Below are 22,379 nucleotides of genomic sequence, written 5' to 3'. Positions count from 1 at the left end.
AATAGTGAGAAAGGCAGTTTTAGCAGAAAAAGCAGATTTCAAAATGGTTTTTAAGAAAAATTACACCTGGACCATGCATAGTATTTAAGGGCAGTGGTGATCATGCAGAGATCTTTGCAACTTTGTTAAGCAAAGCCTATATGACTTGTCCTCATGTCTGTGACAGTTAGTGTGTGTGTGTGTGTGTGTGTGTGTGTGTGTGTGTGTGTGTGTGTGTGTGTACTTCCTTTCTTTTGTTTTTGCTGGTGTTGAATTATTTCTTTTCTGTGTTTTTTTGGATGTAGTTAGCCTCCTTAGGTTAGAATTTCCCTTCTAGTAATTTCTAGGGCTGGATTTGTGGGTAGATATCATTTAATTTGGGTTTTGTCTTGAAATATATTTTTTTTCATTTATGGTGATTGAAAGTTTTTCAGGGTGTAGTAGTCTAGGTTGGCATCTGTGGTCTCTTAGAGGTTGAAAGACATCTGTCCAGGCCCTTCCAGCTTTCAGAGTCTCTGTTGAGAATCCTGGTATAATTCTGATATATCTGATACAAAGGGCCTTTGTAAATTACTTGGCCCTTTTCCCTTGCAGCTTTTAATATTCTTTCTTTGTTCTGTGGATTAGATGCCAGGATGATTTTCTTTTCTGCTCCACTTTATCTAGTGTTCTGAATGTTTCTTGTATATTTATAGACATCTTTTTCTTTAGGTTGGGGAATTTTTCTTCTATGATTTTGTTGAAAATATTTTCTGGTACTTGTAGGTGGACTCTTCACCTTCTTCTATTCCTACTATTTTTAGGTTAAGTGTTTTTACTGTATCCCACATATCCTTGGTGTTTTGTGCTGGGAATTTTTTAGATTTAACATTTTCTTTGACTTATTAATCAATTTCTCCTACTGTCTCTTCTCTGCCTAAGATCCTTTCTCCTATTTCTTATACTTTCTTGTCAATGTGTGCATCTACTATTATCTTCCATAGGTTTTCTTTATTGCTTCTTCCAGTTTCAAGTCTTGGACTGTGTTATTCATTTTCTTTAACTGTTTAATTGTGTTTTTCTGTATTTCTTTAAGGAATTTATTTGTTTCCTCTTTAAAGGTCTCTACCTGTTTGTATTTTCCTGTATTCCTTTAAATGATTCATTATTTTTCTCTTTAAACTCATCTAATATCTTTATAAACTTGGATTTAAAATTATTTTATTGTTCTTGGCTTGTATTAGGATATCCAGGGCTTGCTGTGGTCAGATAACTGCTCTGAAGATGCCATATTGCTCTTATTGATTGTTTTTTTTTTATGCTGGCCATTAGCTATCTGGTTGTCCTGGATGTTCCTGGTATAGCAGGTATCTCGAAGGTGGGCCTAACCTGGATGGTCCCAGTGCAGCAGGCTTAGTGTAGTAGCCAGACAATGGAGCTGGATGTACCTGGGGCTCTGCCAGGCTTCCTTAAGCATGCAGAGTCTGGCTCAGAGGACAGCAGTATGCAGTTCACTTCTATTGGCTATGCCCCAGGTGGACCCAAAATTAGGGGACTGTTGTGGAGGGGTGCGGATAGCTACCGTGAATGTTCCTGGGGGCTGCAGGTCTCCTGGAAAATACTGGATATGAGGCCTCCTGATCTCAATATTTAAAAGATACTCTCTCGTACTGTTTTTATGTGCCTGGAAAGTCAAATACTAATATGATTTGAATTCCAATCAATCTATTGTGAACAACCTTGGGGTTGTGATTAAAGCACTCTAGTAGAATTCTTATAAAATAAAGGTTGACTTCTCTAAGAGTTTTCCAGTTAGCTTCATTTATTGAATTAACACAGTTTAGAATAAGCTAAAATGTGTAATTCAATTAAAAAATTGCCTTGATCAGATGGGTTGTGTCTGTGGGAGATTGTGTTGGTTAACTGATGTAGACGGGCCCAGCCCACTTTGGGCAGTATCTTTCTTTGGACATGTGATCCTGAGCTGTATAAGAAAGCTAGTTAAGCATGATTCTGGGAGTAGGTGAGCCAGTAAGCCATTTCTCCTTGGTTTCTGCTTCAAGTCCCTAGCCTGACTTCCCTCAAGGATGGGTTGTAGCCTAGAAATGTAAGCCTAATAGATCCTGTACTCCCCTAAGATGCTTTTAGTCAACATGTTTTATCATAGCAACAGAAATAAAACTAGAATATGCTTATTTATGGACTTTAAAAAATACAGGGAGCATGAAACTGAATGATTCATTAGTACAGATGAATCTCAGTGGGCTACCTACATAATATTTGTACCTCATGGAAATAAGAGGCACTTTTTAACCTTTATTAATAATTGATACCTGCATATGACATAAAGACACATCAACTCAAAAGAAGAAAAATCTTTCCCTTCATCATTTTGCAATCATACTCCTAGCTCAGGTTATAACAACTATTTGTTTCTTTTGTGGTTTTAAAGAATTAATCTACATATATATAAGCAAAGTTTTCTGTAAGTTGTAATACATAGTTCTTTCCTTCTTGTGCAAAAAGTACTTTATAACGCATGTAACAGCTGTGTTGGTTAAAGTTGTTATTGATGTTTTATTAAAAACATTTTCATTTATGTTGATAATATTTTGCCTCCCCAAACTCCACCTAGATCTTTCCTACCTCCCTACCCATCTAATTTCATGTTCTGTCCTTCTTTCTCTCTCCCTCTTCCTCTTTGTCTTTCTCAGAAATAAAAATAAAAAGAAAGAAGAAAATCAAAAGAAAGGAACAAAAATGTGACAGAAAAAAAAGTGACCAAAATAAAACAAAAATCACACACACACACACACACAAAGGTGGGAGTTGGCCCTATTTGTCATTTGGTGTTTGGGACTGAGATTCTGTCTGAGCCACTGTATTGTATACATAAAAGGGCAGATTCATGATTTTGTGCTATATTTTAATTCAGTTGCTTTTTATGATAAAACTCACTTAGTTCTCTCTCCTTTTTAATATTTTTCTGTAATGGTTATTTGTATATGTGTCTTTCTCAGTTCTAAATATACAATTACTCAGATTTTTCCAGGTCAGGCTAGTTGATTATATATCAAGATAACTTTAAACATAAATACATTTAGAGAAAGTTTAGGAGATATCAGAGGCTTACAGGGAAAGTCTATTAGTAATCATGAAAGGCAAAAAGTGTACCAAAATTATAGGAGGGTGAAATAACTACCTGTTTCTAAGAGCCATTAAAGACAAAGCAGGCCTGACTTCTTGACCTGTTATGAACTTAGACAATGTTTTTCCAGTGAAGAGCCCTTAATTTGGCCTTCATGCTTTTTCACATCTCCCCGAGAGTGATTGTGGGGCCATTGCTGCTCTAGAAGCTGGAGTGCATGGGTTTCCTGGTAAGTAAGATGCAATTAGTCATGCTTGTGAATCTTTAATCCCACTGTACTCAAGAATCCCATGGGAAGAGTAAAAGGTGCTGGCTCCTGATTTCACTCAATATTCCAGTGGTTAATTACAATAGTTTTTTTTAATTGATCTACAGCCAATCTTGAGAACCACTGACTTTGGAAAGGTTTTTCAACTTGATGTGCATTTTACTGTTGAATGATTATTAATATTTAATATTGATTTATTATTTTAATAAATCAGTGGTCACTCCTTAGCCAGCTTTATACCCAAATAACCACACAGAGAGACTAGGGTCTATTTAATTAGCCTAGAGCTCAATGCTGAGCAATAATTGCTCTATCCTAAGCCTTCAAGCTAGTATAGTTTTCTCCCATACAGATTTACTTGCTTTTTACTCATCTCCCAGGTCCAGCTCATTCTTCCAAGTGTTTCCCAGTCCTCTCCATGTGCAGCCCTCCTCTCCTTCCTGCTCTTTCTCCTCCCCTCACTGTTAAAAAAAGTCTCACCCTATTCTCTGTATTGCTCAGCATTGGCTAGTTGGCTTTTATTGGAAATACAGAGAACAAATGGTAGCATGTTTACACAAATTTGAGACAGGAGATACTTAAACATCACAATGCAAGGTCGGTATTGAAACCAGATGGATAGAGGAATCAGCATTGGTATAAACAAGGCTGTAAAAATATCTTTTATTCCCCTGGATCAATTGTCTGGGAGGGTTACTTTAGATCTGGGAGTGGTAATATATGCCTTTAATCCCAAGTGAAGGTAAAGTTAGTTTGTAGAAGAAAGCACCCATGTTTGATAATGATGTCTAATTGTGTGACAGTAAAGGTGACAAATCAGAGAAGATTTGATAGAATAAGATACTCCCAACTCTCACAAGAAGAGAGAGGAAAGGCAAACTACTTAATGGAGCAATGCACAGAGAGGAGGCAATTTTACCAGGACAATAATAGAGAGATGGGTTGCAGAGAGAGAACTCAGGTGAAGACAGAATGAGCCAGACAATGAAAAGAAACCAGAAGATTAGAGCAGATTGCTGAGTTAGTTTGACGGAGAAGAGTTTGAGTGAGAACAGCTAAGTTGAACCAGCCTGCCCAGAACACAGAAATAGCAGATATGGGTGAGCTTATTAAACAGAAAATCTGAGGCTGAAAACATTCTAGTCCTAGGTTAGGTTGTATGGAGGATAGAAGCTTCCAGAACTAGGCCTAGGTTAGCAGAAGGAGGCAGTGAGTCTCCTAGGCAACAATTGAGCCAGGAGAATAAAATTTACTTTTATAAAAGGGTAAACTGTACACAGCCCACAAGAACATTATGCCAACATTTTACACAAATAGTTTTTACACGAATCATTAAGGAAATGAATCATTGTTCTGTGTCTAGCCAGGGTTTATGGAACAATATTATAATCATATCAGCCCAACATCAAGAAAGAAAAATTTTGTAATATGCATTTTACGTGTAAACCTCTAAAGTAATTATTATAAGGAAGTTCATAATGATAATTTTAAACTAAGAAATGATTGACCTATAGTAAAAACATCTAAAGAGCAACAGTGGCTAATTAAACAATTTTCAACCCACATACAGAGGAAACAGTTCAATGCTGTTTAGATGCCATATTTCTTCTTTTAAACTTTGTGGTTTTCCTAGTAACATTTCTGTGTTTCTTTAAATGAACTGATTTTTTATGAAATTGTGTAATATGGTAATGGTTGTTGAAGTATTTTGTTCAGTTTGCATTTCAGCAAATTGAGGGAAGTAAAATAGGGATGCTGCTTCTTTCTTTCTTTCCAGTGCATCTTCTGTTCAGCTTTGGTGCAATTTTTTATCTGAAACAGTTAGTGAAAGGTGAGAAATAATTTTAATGGACTTTCTTAAGATGAGACTAGTTAATAACCTCTATAATTTGATCTACTACAACACCCTTTGCCAAATGTGATGTCATTCTCAGACATCTCATGTTTAAATATGAGTTTTGCTAGATGCTTTAGCTCATAATTCAAGAGAGAGACAGAGACAGAGAGAGAGAGACAGAGAGACAGAGAGGAGTTTTACTTTAGTAAATTTATTTTTTACTTAAGAATTTCTAAAAAAAAAAAAGAATTTCTATGGTGAGGGTAAGTAAGTATTTTGCATCTTGGATAAAGTACTTAACAATACTTCCAATTAGAAAGTGCCCCTATAAAATAACAAATATTTAAGTGTAGACAATAGTACAATTACTAACTGTTCACTTATTCCATTATAAAAAAAACATTAGCAATGGTAAGGTTAAAATGTGTCCTTATAGGTAAGCTGGTGTTGTGTTAGTGTAATATGTACTATGTTCATACCAAAAACTCCTTTTGAAAACAATTCCCACTAAATAATTCTAAACAAATTAACAGACACTTAATAAAGACTTAAGTTGCATGCATGACGGATAACTTCCATGTGTGATCTTTAATAAGTTATATAATTTGCCTGAGCTTCTTTTTCTATACCTCTATATGTAAACTACTAAGAATAACCAGATTAGACCATCTGTGAAGTTTTTCTTCCAGTGCCATGGCTTGCTGTAAGTAAATATAGACAATAGAGTAAAAAGTTTGCTATTTGTTGGGTGGGGAGGATACTCTTCTCCATAAACTATAAGAGCTAAGTTTAGGCCAAGATTTCTTCAGTCATACTTCAGATTTCCTTTATGTTAGATACACTAACTAAAATAACTTTGACAGAGATTTTTTTTTAAATACTCATCTCAAGGTCAATAGAAAATATGTTACCTAACATCTCTCCTATTACACATTTTCCCTCTCTAAGTTCTTAGCTCTGTCCCAATGAGAAGACGCAGTTCCCTCACATCCAGATGTCCCAGCCAAGAGGCTGGAATGGAGAATGCACCTTGTACTGTTCAGGCCCTTTGAGCTTTGTTGTAAATAAGTAACGGCAGTGTGTATAGATTTTAAGACAAACCAAGGAACCCAAAACTGTGCTACTACCAAATTATTTAAAGAACTAATTTGGGGTGAATTGATGGCCAGGTTGAATAATAAGCTAGTTAGTGAAACTTAGGGAGAAGGACGTGCTTAGGCTTTGATGTGAGGCTTAAGGAGATAAAGGAGCATAATTCGTCTAAACTGAAATTGCTTGAGCACCGTCTTGAAACCTATAGGATAAAAACAGTACAAAAGATTTCACAAAAAGCCAAGGTATATTTTGGGCCATGACATTGGTTCTATGTTTAGAAAATATTTCTTATTCATCTGAATTTATGCAAATATATTGAGTTGTTTTTTTCTATGGCATTTGCAAAAACTTGTACATATGAACACTCAAAGTATTCCATGCTGTTCTATAAGATATTTGAAGGTTATCTAACGTCTTTGATTAAATAAATGATCCTTATTATTCCCCCAGTAATTTGAAAGGCTGTCTAAGATATTTACAAAGTTCTTGTATGCCCTGTGCTCACTAAACTTTCATGCTATATACTTCCTGATTTTTAAGTTTGAAGGAACTCTTTTGCTTTCTGATGGGAAAGTTCCTTCATAGCAACTGCACTTCTCCAGTATTTTTCAATATATTCCTCACATGAATAAATATATATGTGTGTGTGTGTGTATCCAGATACAAAATACTTAGTTAAAACTAGTTATTAGCTATGATTTGAAATTTTTGAAATTTTTATTACATTTATTTATGTGGTTATGAGTATATGTGTGAATGTGTGTGTGAATGTGTCTGTATGCTCACACATGATATCAGATAACAATCTGCAGGAGTTTGTTCTTTCTTTACACTATGTGAGTCACAGGATATGAACTCAGGTTGCCAGGTATGATAGCAAGAACCTTACTCACTGTCTCACCTTACTTGCATAAGATAACAACAACAAAATAAAATCAAATGGAATCAGGGGTTTTTTCAAGTAAATTTTAAAACCATTAATTTTCTTATTATTTATTTATTTATTTTATCTACATGGTTAGACCAAGACAAGTATAATCAAATTTGCATTCAAGCAGTCATAAATATTTCTACCCAAATTGAGCTCTTGACTATTTTACAATATAAAATATTTTTATCATGGATAGATGATGGTTTTGCAAAGCAGCTCTATGACTCATTTTTTTATTTACATGAAATCATATGCTATCGACAGCTTCATCTGTTGGTGCTCTTTGGAATGTCCACAGAGATAATCTTTCTGTCAGAATGATGCAGCTTTTGTCTCAAAATGAGGCATATAAATAATTCCTATATGGAGGATGATCTCCTTCTTTGGTGTCTTTTTATTTTGGTTATCTTCTGTATCCATAAAATAATCTGTTGAGTTCTAAGTGTTTACTATGAATGAATGTAAAATAACACATTTGCCTCTGAGAAAATAAGAAAGGAAGTGGTGCTGAAATGAACCGAGAGGAGCGATACTCTAGTTCTTTACTTTGTGCTTTCCCTACTGATAAACTAATTTAAGTTTTGTAAAAGTCTTACAATTATCTTTTTTCAAAAAATAAATTTTAGCCTTTTATATTCTACAAGGTACTATTTTGGTTTTTATGGGAATCTAAAACATGTAAGCTTCCTGGGAGCAAATGTCATGAATGGATTATAATGAGCTAAAAATCTAGGTTTCTCCTCCTTGTGTTAATACAATATTTCTTTCTTTCTTTTGCAGTTTCTTCTTTGTGGCATATGTGGAATACTGTGCGCCAAAAAAAAATCAGGACTTGTTGTAAGTTTTTGCCTTGTTTTTATAGTACATTGAAGGGTTTGAAATTCAACCATTCAAAATAGATATGGTGACTAGAGATTCTTTGTCTACTTAATGCTGGTAACCTAGAATTAAAGAGAAACTGAGAAGCAAATCTTGGACTTATTGTTTTAAAGGAAACTAGCAACAATATTAGTGATTGAAAAGAGCAGCAAAGTCCCTGAAAAGCTCTGATACACTCTTTAAACATGTGGATAGTCAAACTTTAATATTTGCTATACTGGGAAGTCTATACAGTTTTCTACCTAGGGACTTCCAGTCAATTACCTGTGTCCTCCAGGGAGCAAATAAAGGTAAAACTTACTCCGTGGGAAATTAAACTGATTAAGTATAGATCTGGGGCTAAAGATTGTTAATTTTTTTAACTGGGAAGCTAGTTTCACAAAATCCCAAGACAGATATGGTGCTCTGGTTACAGTTAATTCTTTAAGATTTCTTTAACTCATTTTTATTGCTGTGAGTACCCATCCACTCTTGTTCAGGTGTTTTATTGTACTATCACAGGATTTGGGGGTAGTCAGGACCTTCCCTGTGAACTCTGATACGGGCTGGAAGGGAGCCCTGCATGCTGAAATATAGTCTCCACTTGTTTTCTTGACATTTTATGGGAGTTGAAAAGACGAAAAAGGCACGGTTTATTTCACTGAGTACCATAGGAAATATTATAAACCTTTATAAATTGGTAAATTTATCATATTTTCCGGTGTATAAGATGACTTTTTAACACCACTCGCCCAAAATATCTGTGCCAAGGTCGGGGGTCATCTTACACACCAGTTACTTACTTCCCCTTCCTATGTCCAGCATATATAGTGGGGGTGCCACGTCCATTTCTCCTCTCTGTGTGCCCTGTGCGGGAGTATGAAGCAGGCAGGCGCGAACTGCAACATCTTGCTGTACCTCCAGGAGGAGAGCATGAACCCGCCCACTCGACTTCGGCATGAGTGTGGAGCGCTCCTTAAAGGAGCAGTGTAGGCTGCCACTGGCTGTCTGTTGGCATTTAATAAAGTGCCTGGCTCTCTGTGCCCTGCCTGCACATAGACACATACAGGGTGTGTGTTGGAAGAGGGTAGTCTTATATGGTGAGTATATTCCAAACTCTGTATTTTAACTAGAAAAGTTGGGGGTTATCTTATATGCCTAGTCATCTTATACACTGGAAAATACAGTACACAAGGAATCTGGAGAGTGTTCAATGGCAAGTCAGGTACAGGAGCAGGGCAGTAAATGGGGGTAAGTCATCCTCATCTTTCATCATTCTCAAATGTGTTTCTTTGTGATGATATCTATTAAGGAAAAACAAGTAAAATATTCCCTGTGACAGTCATGTGTAATATGATTGTTAAACATTTGAAGGAAAATGTCTGTATTTATAGTTTTCATCTATGATTCTTCTATCACACCTTAGGTATGGCCTTTATTATTTCTATACCTCTTAACTATCAATACTTGTTGTGGTTGAATTGGAACAGCCTATTGGGAGATGAAATTGGAAGAAGACAAAAATAACTGGAAAGTATGAAAGAAGGAAGGGGTATCATTTAATTATTTTGTTTGGTTGGTTTTTGTTTTTTGTTTTTCAAGACAAGGTTTCTCTGCATAGCCTTGGCTGTCCAGGACTAACTTTGTAGACCAGGCTGGCCTCAAACTCACATCGATCCACCTGCCTCTGCCTCCCGAGTGCTGGGATTAAAGGCATGCACCACCACCACCTGGCTCATTTAATTTTTAAAGACTGTGTGTCTTCACTGCCTTCCTAATTATAAGTTCTAAAGTTAAACTTTTTGGAAGCTACTATGTAAATGGTAGATGTAGTTACTATTAGACTTTGCATTATCTTTCCGTATTTTCTGAAGCTCTTAAGTGGCAAGCAGTGCCAAGGATTTTATGCTGTACAGTAAATGTTTTACAAAATGTCTTCTTTACTAATATCTCTTCAGTATCTCAATAGAATCTCTTGTCTAATGATATTTGAAATAGTATATGATTAAGAACCTGGACACTAATTCTAATATTTTAATTCATAGGTGACAAAATCCAACAGCACATACCAATGGAGTGTTATTTACTATTACAGACATTGAGAATAACATTAGTAGAGACATGTTTAGGTAAAAATAAGTATTTCATCTATTTTTATAATAATATTCATTCACTAGTTGAAGGCTAGAATGGATAATCATTTAATATTATCTGTGAATGAATAAATCAAAATATATACTCAAGAAACTTCATGGCAAATGAGTATCATTTGAAATAGGACGTAATTGGTTTATTCTACTTAAATTTTGAGATACATTTGCAGTTAATGAAATATTTTGCGATTTTTATAATAAATTTTTACCATTATATTCAATCAGGTATACAAAAATTTTATTGCTCTATCACAGGTTTTCAGCCCTGATGACATAAGTGCAATAAGTAAGGCAGAATTAAGTTGGAGAAATTAAACAAATGACTGTACTGGCAGAGAACTTTGCTTGTCAAGTTTTATTTAGTGTGGCCTCATGCATTCAGTCCCTGGCCTTCTCCTGGTATTTCTTGCAATACTACTTTAATAAAGTTTTCCTCTCTCTCTACTCCTAAATCAACCTATTCTACTCCCATCCCATTTAATATTTGTAGCTGGATTTTTACTACTTTGAGAGTAATCTTTTAATCCACCACTTTCCACCCTTTCAAAACCCTAACACCAGATAGGAGAGAAAAAAGATAGATGGGAAAGGGGGTGATGCTGTCATTAGACTACTTCCTGCAGGGTTGAGAGCAGGTTGAGTTGGGTTCCTTGGAGCAAGTCTGATCTTCATCCTCAGGATATCCATCTACCTATCATCTATCCACCTATCTATCATCTATCTGTCATCTATCTATGCATTTATCATCTGTCTTCTTTTTCTTTTCCTCCTCCTCCTCTTCCTCTTCCTCCTCCTCCTCCTTCTGCTCCTCTCCTCCTCCTCCTCCTTTTCTTCTTCTTCTTCTTCTTCTTCTTCTTCTTCTTCTTCTTCTTCTTCTTCTTCTTCTTCTTCTTTCCTTAAGCACAACTATTTAACAAACCACAACTGATAGCAACCAACCAACAATCCACTCTGCTTCTCAGAGCCTTAGCATTTATATGCCCTCTTACATGTCCCCAGAATATGGCTCTGCTAGAGCATGAGGCAAATCATAGTTAGTGGCTACAAAGTAGCTTCATATTCTCATACCTGGGATTAAAAGAAAATATATTTGTTTATATATTTCTGTGGGTTTATAAAAAGAAACCAATTTTCCAAAACTCTCACTAAAAATGTTGACCATGCCATGCTTATATTTTAAAGCTCATTCCACTCAAGGGTATTAATACACAATTCCTCATGATGCCAAGAGCATTCTCACTGAGAGCCAGTAGATACTAGGTACTCAAAAAAATACTTGTTGAACTCAACTGTTGACAGCAAACAATGCCTCAAAATGTAAAGACTAAACACTAAATTGTTATGAAACTATTTTCCCTAAAGAATTAGCACAACAGATGAGATCAGTAATGTCCAGGAAGACCTTCTGAAAATGCTATGACTTTTTTTCTATTAGGGGTCCAAAGAAAAAGCCAAATTATTTCCAGGAAACTATACATGTTCTTGAGATGGAATGTGTGTGGTGTACCAATGGGAAAGAAAGGTATGTTGCAGGGCTAGTGCAGTAGTATACTGCTTGCCTAGGTCTCATATTTTGTCCCAACAATGGACAAGAGAGGAGTGTAATTGGACACTGTGTCCCAGAAAATGGAAATATAAACAGCTAATGAGTTGGTATCACCCTACAAAAGATCTATTAAGTCCTCTAAGGTAATTTGGACCAGTTCTCCAAAGCAAATAAAGTTATTCTGAAGTTACTTAGTTAGCTAAATGTATTAGTATTCAGAGAAAATTTACTCCACAGAAGCACATTACTTACTACTGCCAAGGATTCTCACTAGGTTGAATTAACATCTAACCTCTATGAAAAGAGACCCATATTAAGCCAATTATAAGATCAACAGTAAAAGCCACGATCAGAACAATCAAGCACTGTAATAGTTCACTGTGGTACTAAAGAACAACAAAAGGATTTGAACCATCCTGGGTAAAGTTACGGAAAGTCCTTACTATGCTCATTAAGGGAAATACACAAGAAAATAATGAGGAAAAAAAAAAGATTGAGATAAATTCCCAAAGTTCACCTAAATAGAAAGTTATAGATACTTGGATACTTAGAGAAGATGGCAAAATGAAACTGAATTTAAGTCAGAAAAATCTGACTTGATCACCATTCATTCTTCCAAATTGTATTTGAGCTTCCTGAAAAAGACCTCTGGGAGGGATCACACAGGTGATGTCTTTTCCTTACACAATATCATGCATATAGGAGACGGGTATTATTTTCATCTGGATCTAGCTAAAAGCTATATTTGGTTTCCTTCAGAGTTCTGTTATATATGTAATTGGTTCCATTTTGGAAGTTCTATAATATACTTTGTCAGCAGTGGACTGAGTGGAGTCTCCACTGGCAGGCACACCTGTACCACCTCCTTATAAGCAAAGAAAACATCTTCTCTTCATTGTAGGTTCACCATCCTTGGTCTGCAGCATCACAAGACTCTATTCTGGATATTTCAGCCTTATCAACATTTAATACCCTCTTTCTTCTTCTTCTCAGATGATTCTCTTTTCAGCCTGCTGTATCTGTGGACTCATTGGAGGCATCCTGAATTTTCAGTTTCTTCGGGCAGTCACAAAAAAGACCTCATCGCTGTACCCACTGCATCTTGCTTCCATGTCTTTGGCGTGTATCGGCATTGGTGGCTGCACTATCTCCTCCTGGCTCACTTGTCGCCTAGCCAGCTATGAGCAAAGGAGGATGTTTTCAGAAAGGGAACATTCCCTTCATCACTCGCATGAAATGGCCGAGAAAGTGAGTTTTTTTTTTCATCTTGCCTCACACTGCTACCATGCCATAATCCCTATAATATAGGGGAATCAATTTACAAATTTAGATGGCAATTTGGAGAATCATATTTTCTAAGTTTGACCCTATTGGATTAAGAACAAAGTTTTTTAATAAGTTTTTCTCTGTGATTCATAAGCACAGACACTTTCAACAGAATTTTATAGCCTCTGTCTATTTAAAAACATAGCTCTAAAATACCATTTTATAAATTATTAAGCACCTTATAAATATGGATTCTACCTAAGATACGTATGTATTATACTGAGGAAATACACAAACTAAACACAGCCTCCACTCGAAAATGTCAGCTTTAGAAATCACACAAATTCTCTTTTCCAGTACATCATTTGTGCTTGCAAGTAGATGCATTTGATTATGTAAATTGGGCCCTCATGCATAAAGGAGGCTATTTAGTAAGGCAACAAAAAGCCTTGTCCATCAGTGCAGATATTACAATCCATATAAAGCTTCATTGAATTCTCATCTAAATGTCACGCATATTGGGATAGCTTTGCCTATATTTTGCACGATGCTGCTTGCATAATTTTTCATGAAACTTACTCAAACAGAAACTTATGTTAGTTGCATTAAGGAGCAAATAATATAGAAAGAGCTGTATGTGCTCCTATTACATTCTGTACACATTTCTAAGTTCAGTTCCTGTTACCTCATCTATTTAGGAAAACATAATCATCTGTAACATCAACTCACTAAGATAATGAACAATTATATTTTGGTTTATTTCTTGAAAATAAAATTGTACAATCATAGCATAAAACAAATTGTATCAAGAGTTATGCATATTTCTTTATAATGTTATTTTCAGGTTAAGAAATATTTATTTTATACTTCATCTGTCTTCATTTTGTAAACTATCTATATATAAGGAAAAGAGATTCTCATTAACTGTCTCAAGGAAGTAATTGTGGGACGATCTGTACATGTCATTCAAAATAAAAGAATTGACATTGTAAATAGAAGGACTTACTAGTTTTCAAGCAGGTCGTTAAATTGTTACATTATTGCAAATTGTGATAGCAGCTCCATTTTGTTCTGTCTTTATGCTAGTGTTTTTTAGACTTTCTTTGCATATGTTTGTTCAATATTTATTGTATAATTGTTATATTTACATTAGAGATTGAGGGCTATTGAAATAACCGACTTGCCCAGCTGCCCGGTGGTGCCTCCGACACCAGAGTTACCTACAAGGTACGCTGACTTCTAGGGAGTTACCATGTTGTAATGTTGCTACAGGACGCACTGCCTCTATTAGAAAGCCATGATGTCAGCAGATCAGTCTGTACTGATGCTGTATGTTCCTCAAAGTATCAATTTTAGAAGGGATACTCTGAGGAGCTGACATAACCTTACATGGCAGAATCTTACAGCTTCAGAGTTGAGTATTTTAAAAATTCAGCCTGCCTCTAAGCATCCAAACACAGTTCTGTTTGGATGATTCACAATTCCTTTTGTTCTCTGCTGCATCACAACTCTGACTCAGCATCATCATTCACAGATGATAACTGTGCTTTTCATAATAGATGAGTCTGGATAAAGATGAACTGTATATTTATGTCATGCCAAAATTACACAAACACAAAGACAAAGTTTGAATGTTACTTTTGGTAAAATTATCTGATATAGTACATTTCCAATGTATGTCACATATTTCCAGTTGTGAACAATAAATATTTAAGGCTCTTGGTTTGGCCAAAGAGAATAACTGGAAATGCAGAAAGTTACGTTTTCATCCCATTTGAAGGAAGTACATTTACTTCTAAACATCCAAGTCTGCTCTTGCCCAGATTATATGTGTGCTCTTATTAAATTGGAAATGCCAATTTGCAAATAGAATGATGAGACTCATCCATTTAAAACTAACTTTCACTATTACTTTTTATCAGCAAGTTTACTGTGTCTGTGTTTGAATGAATCTAGTTAAGAAAATTCTTTGAATTTATAAGATTTTAGAAAACATTTTTCTTAAAATCTTACAAAAATATTGATAGTTTAGTTTTATGAGTTTTAGGTTTTTATTTATTTTTTTGAAGTATTTTCATGAAAAGGAAATGGCAGGTGAGATTCTTATTTCTGTTTACTTACTAAGAAGTTTTCTTTCTTTTCTAGCAGAATAATTAAGAAAATGTGCTTCATTTAATTTAATACTTATTATTTGGGGAACTAAGTTTGTTTAATCTTGGCAGCACTCAGTTTTTATAAACTTAATGCCAGCTCAACAACCCCATGTTTTCAGGCCTGCTTTTACTGTGCTCATCCTTAGAAGTCTCCTCAGCAGAAACAAGATAGAAAACAGCCTTACTTGAAATTTTTGCTGCCCTTTTGAAAGTCGACTTGAAGTATAGAATTGTTGATCTTGGATAATAGACAATTTTGCTAATGTACTATCTATAATGCAGTGTCCTTCCGTAGATGTAAACGGCCTCTGATCTCATGACTTCTCCTTGTATAGGAAAAGCCTTGATAGCTAATAAACGGGGTCTAGGAATGTGACCCAGTTGGGAGAGTGTGTGCCTAGTGTCTGGGGCATCACGTAGGCCAGTCGCAGTGACACTATACCTGGGTTTCTAAAACTCAGAAAATGGAAACAAGAGGATCAGAAATTTTAGGCCATCTCAGGTATATAGTGTGTTTCTAAAAAACCTGGGTTTAAAAAAAAAACCTTCTCTCAAACCAAACAAATCATCCAAAGTTCATTTAAATACTTTTCATAATTTCAAGTGTAACTTTTTATGTTATTTTATTTTTCACATCTTTATATTCACATCTTCCAAAGCACATTTCCCTGGTTCCTTTAAAAACATGCTACAAGTTCATTATTGTTTCTTACTGTATAAGTGATAACCATGATGGTTTACCCTAGGATCTCAACATTCAGGAGGCTAAGGCAGAAAAATTGCAAGTTTGAAGCAACTCTGAGCTACACAACAAGTTTAACATCAGTCTGGGCTACATTTCTAGACCCTGTTTAAAACAAAATAAAGCCTAAACACAGCCAACGTTTTTCTCACTGCAAACATAAAGGCCCCATGCACTTTTATAACACTTGTAGAATGTGTTGGCACTTTATTGATGTGTTTGGCAGAGGAGCTTGTGTATTGGGGAAACCTGGTGACTTAGGCAACTTTTTTCTAGGTTAGTTCCTTCCAAAAGAGAGTTGAAGAAAAGGGGGGAAACTTGGGCATGTTGATAGAGAGTGAACTTATTTATGTAGATAAGCCTGAGCTGTCACTTCAAAATTTTCATGTGCTACAAGATGCCATAAAATTTCATTTCCTAAATCACAGCAACAGTAGCAATTCTTGCCCTCCCCCTCCCTCCCCAGGAAAAAAAAAAACAAAAATGGTTTTCATTGGCTTGCAATTTCTGTGTGTCTATCTAGCATATCAATGTCTTACTCTGAAAGTGGATTTTAATCAGTTCATGTTATTTTGATAACAGGAGATGACAGACAACATGAGCAATGGAGCACCACAACTGATATTTAATGGAAGAGTGCAATCGATGTTTTAAAGAACTGAACATTTTTCAGGTTGTTCATGAGGCAGGAGAGGCTGAAGACCTGGGAGCTGCAGTTAAAATGGTTGTTTCATTTGAGGTTATTTCTCCTGAGCATCCATAAAATTATTCCTTCTTAATTTTGCCTCTCTTACACTCTTGCCTTTTTTAGAGGCTATAAACCTTCCAGAAATGTAGCTTAGTTATCTCGGCAGACTGACCAATTGTTCTGAAGAAGAGTTTCAGAAAAATAAATGGAACAGCAATGTTTAATACTGTACACAAATACTATTTGACTAGCATGAGCTTTAGAATTATAATTATCTATTTTATGAATAATTCAAAAGTAAACACATCAAGAACTAAAAATAATTTATTGATGTCTTTGTTTTGAAAGACAAATGACTTCAAGTATGCTAAAACATCAAAACCTCAGAAACGCATTGTTGCAACAACATTGTAATTAATTTCAATTTGTGAATGGACTATATTTCATAATTTATTTGTAAATTATAAATACTACAGCATAAAGGTAATTTCTTAGTGTGGGAAAGAATATTACTATGTATAATATTTTTGCACTTTTCAACAAGTGAAAAATTGTAAGTGAATAAAATAAATGTTTTCATTATGCTGTGCAGATTGATCTGCATGTCTGTGAATGAGTCTAAGAGTAAAGTATTGTGTATATATCGCTGTGTATATATTGTAAATACAGAAAATGCTCACAGCATATATTTCTAGCTATATGAATGTAAATAGGTAATAAAGAAATTGTTATGGTATGAGGTTATTCCATCCTGTGTGAGAAGCCTGTTGCTCAAAAGCCTTCTAAGCCCACAAGGTCACATATTTAATTTCTACTCTATCTGTGCACTTCCTTCTTTTTCCTAAGTCTATTGTGTATAGACAAGCATGGTGGCTGACATGTACGGAGCTGAGTGGCTTCTAGACTGAAGCATAAGTATAAACTTCTTACTCGTTGGGTATTTTACTATGATTATGGTGTTTTGTAAAATTGTTAATATTTATTTAAAAGTTTAAGTTCAATCATGTAAGTCTGTATTTTTAAACAAAAATAATTATTATTTATGATTATTCCTGATATATTTATTTCAAATAACTTTCAGCCATATTAAGCTCTATAGAAGGGAAATGATAACCTAAATATAAGTTAGCACTACCTTTGCTATATTTTATTTAGCTGTTTTATTTCCTCTGATGATTAACATGAAGGTCATATCTGAGAAAGTATATATTCAATGCATACTAAATGAGTTCTCAGTATAAGAAAATTCAAAGTTAAACTGACATTCATATAGCTAGATTCAATCCTCTTCCATAATGGAATATTAAAATAGCAACCAACAATATGTGTAAATGAACAAATGGCATGTACTTTAAAAATATTTATGAAAATTAATCTCTTACAACATACAAATTAGTATTTTTAAATGAGTAACCCTGTGCTATATTTTTTATTGATTCCCAACACTAAGCAAATTTCAACTCATTTTTATGAGCTACTCAATCACAGTTAAACTAATGTATTTAATGCTCAGTATGAGAACACACTATAATCACAAGCAAGACAGAAGTTTTCATTGTGCTAACAAAACAGCAATAATTTGGCCTAAGGATACTGTGAGCCTTTGACAAAGTTATCATTCAACCTGTGAAGATGAGCTCCTTAGAAAATTCTGGCTGAACAGAAATAAATGGCCTCTCTTTAATTTTGAACTCTTCCTCATTCATTTGGATACTTCATTGTCTGGTATAGTACAAATAGTGTCCATAGATTCAATCTTAATAATTAATCAGCATCATCACTATTCCTTTCATGCTGCACATAGGCATGATACTTGCAACTAAACATATAAACTGTAAAAATGTAGAAATCTCATGTATATATTGTTCTACCAAATTTATGCTGGAGAGAACTCCATCTTTAAAAATGAAACCACTGACTCTAATTTTTCATAGCATTTCTCTGTAGACGTGTTGTAAAATTCAGAATTAGATTACATCAACATGTTTAATGCCTTTTGAATTTGTTTATAAAAGCACATATTAAAAGACCAAGGTAGGCTATCACTGCTTCAAAACACAGTTAAAAAGAAATGCAATTACTGCAGTTACCTACATAATTCACAGTGTGTATGTGTCATCAATTCTAGACAGGTCTTTAAATGTAATTATTTCAACCACATGTTTTCCTAGCCCAAATTGAAGTGATTTACTTAGAATATGAGATGATTCTTGAGATAAGTGGGGAAAGTTAAGAGGACATTATTCAAGCAATTTAAAATTTAATTTTGACAATCAGCTGACAAGGAATCAAACACATGAGTGCCTACATCCTAGTTTTAGTATAAAGCTACCCTTGAGGAAATATAATGTGACACTAAATTAGGAAAATATATGTGAGACTGGTATGGAGTATACTTTAAGTGCAGAAAGAAAAATCTCTCTCTTTTTGGAAATTTAAAAGTATGTTTGTGTGTGTGTGTGTGTGTGTGTGTGTGTGTGTGTGTGTGTGTGTTACACACATCCACATCTGTTTTGAAGCAGAGCGTTGTATAGTGACTCCTGGTGTTTATGTAATAAAGTTGTGTGCTTTGAAAATACAAAGCCTGTGATTCTTGTTCTTTTTAAGGCACAGAGACGATTTCTTTCAATAATTATGCAACGAAACTTCTGTTCTGACACTGGCAAAGAGACAAATCCCCATGAATAAGGAAGAAGGGCATCAGAGCTAAAGAATAGTGGAACACAGAAAGGTAACTATTCACATAGAAAGAACTAGAAAATATTCGAATGCAGAGAGGTTGAAAACATTGAAGATATAGAAAAAAGGAAATGATAATAATATAGTAAAATCCTTGAGGTTCAGCAGGGAATAAGCTGTATCTAGTCATTGGCACAGCCATGACTAGTGAAAAACTGCGAGTCATGAATCCAGCACATCTGCTTGGCACAGTCCAGCAAAGCTGAGCTAACGGTCACCACTGTGCTGCCATTCACCTTGTTTCTGATCTCTACATGTTACATTTGTGGGAGACTTTTTACAGTATGATTCATTTATATCTTTTCCCCAGAAAATTAGTTGTGTTCTCAAAGAAGTAACCTTTTCTGGTCCTACTCAGGATTCTTTTTGCCATGGAAATTGTGAAAAGCACAAAAAGGTTGGATAGCCCCGGAAATCCGTTGGCACACCTGCCCTGAGCAAACTCAGAAACAATAGATTTGGCAACAGATGAGATTACAGGCTTCCTCCTATATGTAGCTCATTGGACATTGCCTCCAGAAAATAAAAACTTAATAACAAAGTTAGTTTGCCTAAAATATCCTTTGATAATATATAGATGATATAAAATTATTATTAAAAATTGTTAATAATAAGGAAACTGGCTCACATTAAATCACAGTGAGGTCTTTTAACTAAAAAAAAAAAAATACAAAGAGAAAACAAATAAATAGAACAAGCCAGTCTACAGCCTAGGAGAACTTTCAAACTTTTAAACAAGGCTAACTCACAAGTTGTACTTCAACCACGCAAGGCTTCGGAAATCACCTAGACTGACTCAAATATTTTTTTTATTTTTTAATATTTCACTTTCCTGAAGACTGGAATGTCTTTCATAATCTTTCTACAGGTTCTTCTACAGTCAACCAACCATCAGTCAGTAAAAGTTCTAAATGGAACAAACACATTCACAAACTGGGCACAACTAGTGAAAGCTGGTGAATAGTGGTCAGTCTGCCCATGGTAAAACTGAGCACTTGCGTTAGAGGGTGCATAGGTCTTTTTCTCATAAATATTTCCTTGCAGAAAGATTACACTAACTCAGTAATAGTCAATATTTGACACATAAAATGAGTTGTTGCAGATCTCCTGCTCCTGGAGAAGTTTGCTCATAATGTTGGCATGTGTCAGTGCTCACTACTGCATTTTTGTGCTTAGACAGTTGAAAATAATACTGCTCTGCTTTTCACTTGAGTCTTCAACTCAACTTTTAAAATGGCACATCTTAAATCTTGTGTTCCAAACTACATTTTCAAAGATTATTTAGCAAACATATTTCAGAAACTTATGGAGAAAATCTTGAGCTCCATTTTGTTAGAACACTGTTTCCAAATAAAATTTTGGAAAGTTGTCTCCTGTATCAATGAATTCAAGGTTGGTCCCACTTTCTCTTCTAATAGACTTAGTGTATCTGGATTTATGTTGAGGTCTTTCATCCACTTGGACTTCAGTTTTGTGCAGAACGATAAGTATGGCTCTATTTGTATTCTTCTACACGTAGCCATCCAGTTAGATCAGCACCATTTGTTAAAGATGCTATCTTTTTTCCATTGTATGTTTCTGGTTTCTTTGTCAAAAATCAGATGTCCGTAGGTATGTTGATTTATTTCTGGGTCTTCAATTCCATTCCATTGATCAACCTGTCTATTCTCATGCCAATACCATGAGGTTGTTATTACTACTGCTCTCTAGTAGTGCAGCTTGAAACCCAGGAAAGATAATATATCCAGAAGTTCTTTTATTGTACATAATTGTTTTCATTATCCTGGGTTTTTTGTTTTTCCATATGAAGCTGAAGATTGCTCTTTCAAGGTCTGCAAAGAATTGTGCTGGAATTTTTATGAGAATTGCACTTAATCTGTAGATTGCTTTTGGTAAGATGGCTGTTTTTACTAAAATGTCCGAACTTGTCATCATTTCATTCTTTTCTTCTCTAACTAATCACCTTTCTGAAAACATATGTAATATTTCTTGTTCAAAGTTTATTACAGCCAAGAAATTCAGTTATTCCAAAACCATAAATTGTAAGTTGTCAGTTACTTGTCACAGAGGAAACCAAATCAGATTGGATGCCTAACAAAAGTATACAGAGGGACTTTTTTCACCCCATTTACCAGGAGAGCTACACATTGAATACATATCTCTCCTAGGAATTTATTTTCTCATGTATTGTTTAAAAAAGATGAAAACTGTTTCAAGCTTAATATTATACTTCTTATAGTAAAAGTAACACATTTGTTTTTGGCCTCCAACCTTTGCATAGTTGGAATTCTGAAAAGATGAGGGGCCATCTTTATTCTTTTTTATATTAATTAAGTGCTGCTCCCCAAGACCAGCTCCAGGAACAGCAAAAAGGAAAGAAGAGAGGTGAATCCTCAGTAGGGAGAAATGAGCAGGCAATGAAAGGCTGGTTAAGGGAAACCAACCATTGGTTGAACAACTACCCAGAGGAGCTAGTTGTTGAGGAGAGGCTGAGGAACAGAGGAAAGAGAAATACTTGCAGACTCAGGCATATGCCATACAAGCTGAGGTCTTAAAGCCTAGGAGAACTTTATTTGCAGTCTCTCCATCTGTCTCTGTCTCTGTCTTGGTTGCTGTCTGACTGACTCCTTGTTCATTATCACCCATCTTTCTAACTCTCTTCTTGCTTGTTCCCCATCTAAAGCTCTTGCTGTTCCCTGTCTCACTCTAGCTTACTCTCTCATGTCTGTTACTTTCTTGCACCCCTCTCCTTGAGCTAACCCCAGTATTTTATTGAAAGAAAGTTAAATTTTTTTCATTGCAGATTACATCATGATTTTTTTTCCAACTTTACAATCACTAGGGTGAACAAAACACAACAGAGTAACAAGGAAATGCGAAAAGTTCTGTAACCTACAACAAAGCATACAACAAAAGTCAATCAGTTTTCAAGCAATGGTCAGCATGACCTGATCGTTATTTTTTAAATAGTACATGGGAAAGTTCAATCATAAATTT

General features: G+C 35.1%; 1 protein-coding gene across 5 annotated transcripts in view; it reads left to right on the top strand.

The window, feature by feature from the left end:
* TMEM196 (transmembrane protein 196) overlaps positions 1-19,133 on the top strand; it is a 67,693-nt gene extending 48,560 nt beyond the window's left edge. For 2 of the 5 annotated variants that reach the window (XM_084792942.1, XM_084792940.1), the window contains exons 2-5: positions 8,018-8,074; positions 12,788-13,042; positions 14,214-14,287; positions 16,538-19,133. In XM_084792942.1, the coding sequence (XP_084649068.1) occupies positions 8,018-8,074; positions 12,788-13,042; positions 14,214-14,287; positions 16,538-16,544 (393 nt within the window). In that variant the 3' untranslated portion in view covers positions 16,545-19,133. Of the gene's footprint in view, positions 1-8,017; positions 8,075-10,140; positions 10,225-12,787; positions 13,043-14,213; positions 14,288-16,537 lie in introns of those variants that run through there. The other 3 variants (XM_084792943.1, XM_084792941.1, XM_084792944.1) reach the window with 2 other exon arrangements.
* The last annotated feature ends 3,246 nt before the right edge of the window (positions 19,134-22,379 follow it).

This window comes from Acomys minous (assembly GCF_964271855.1).
Source record: "Acomys minous genome assembly, chromosome: 8".
Taxonomy (NCBI): Eukaryota; Metazoa; Chordata; class Mammalia; order Rodentia; family Muridae; genus Acomys; species Acomys minous.
Note: the sequence above shows the minus strand (reverse complement) of the source record. Positions and strands in the feature narration are given on the sequence as shown.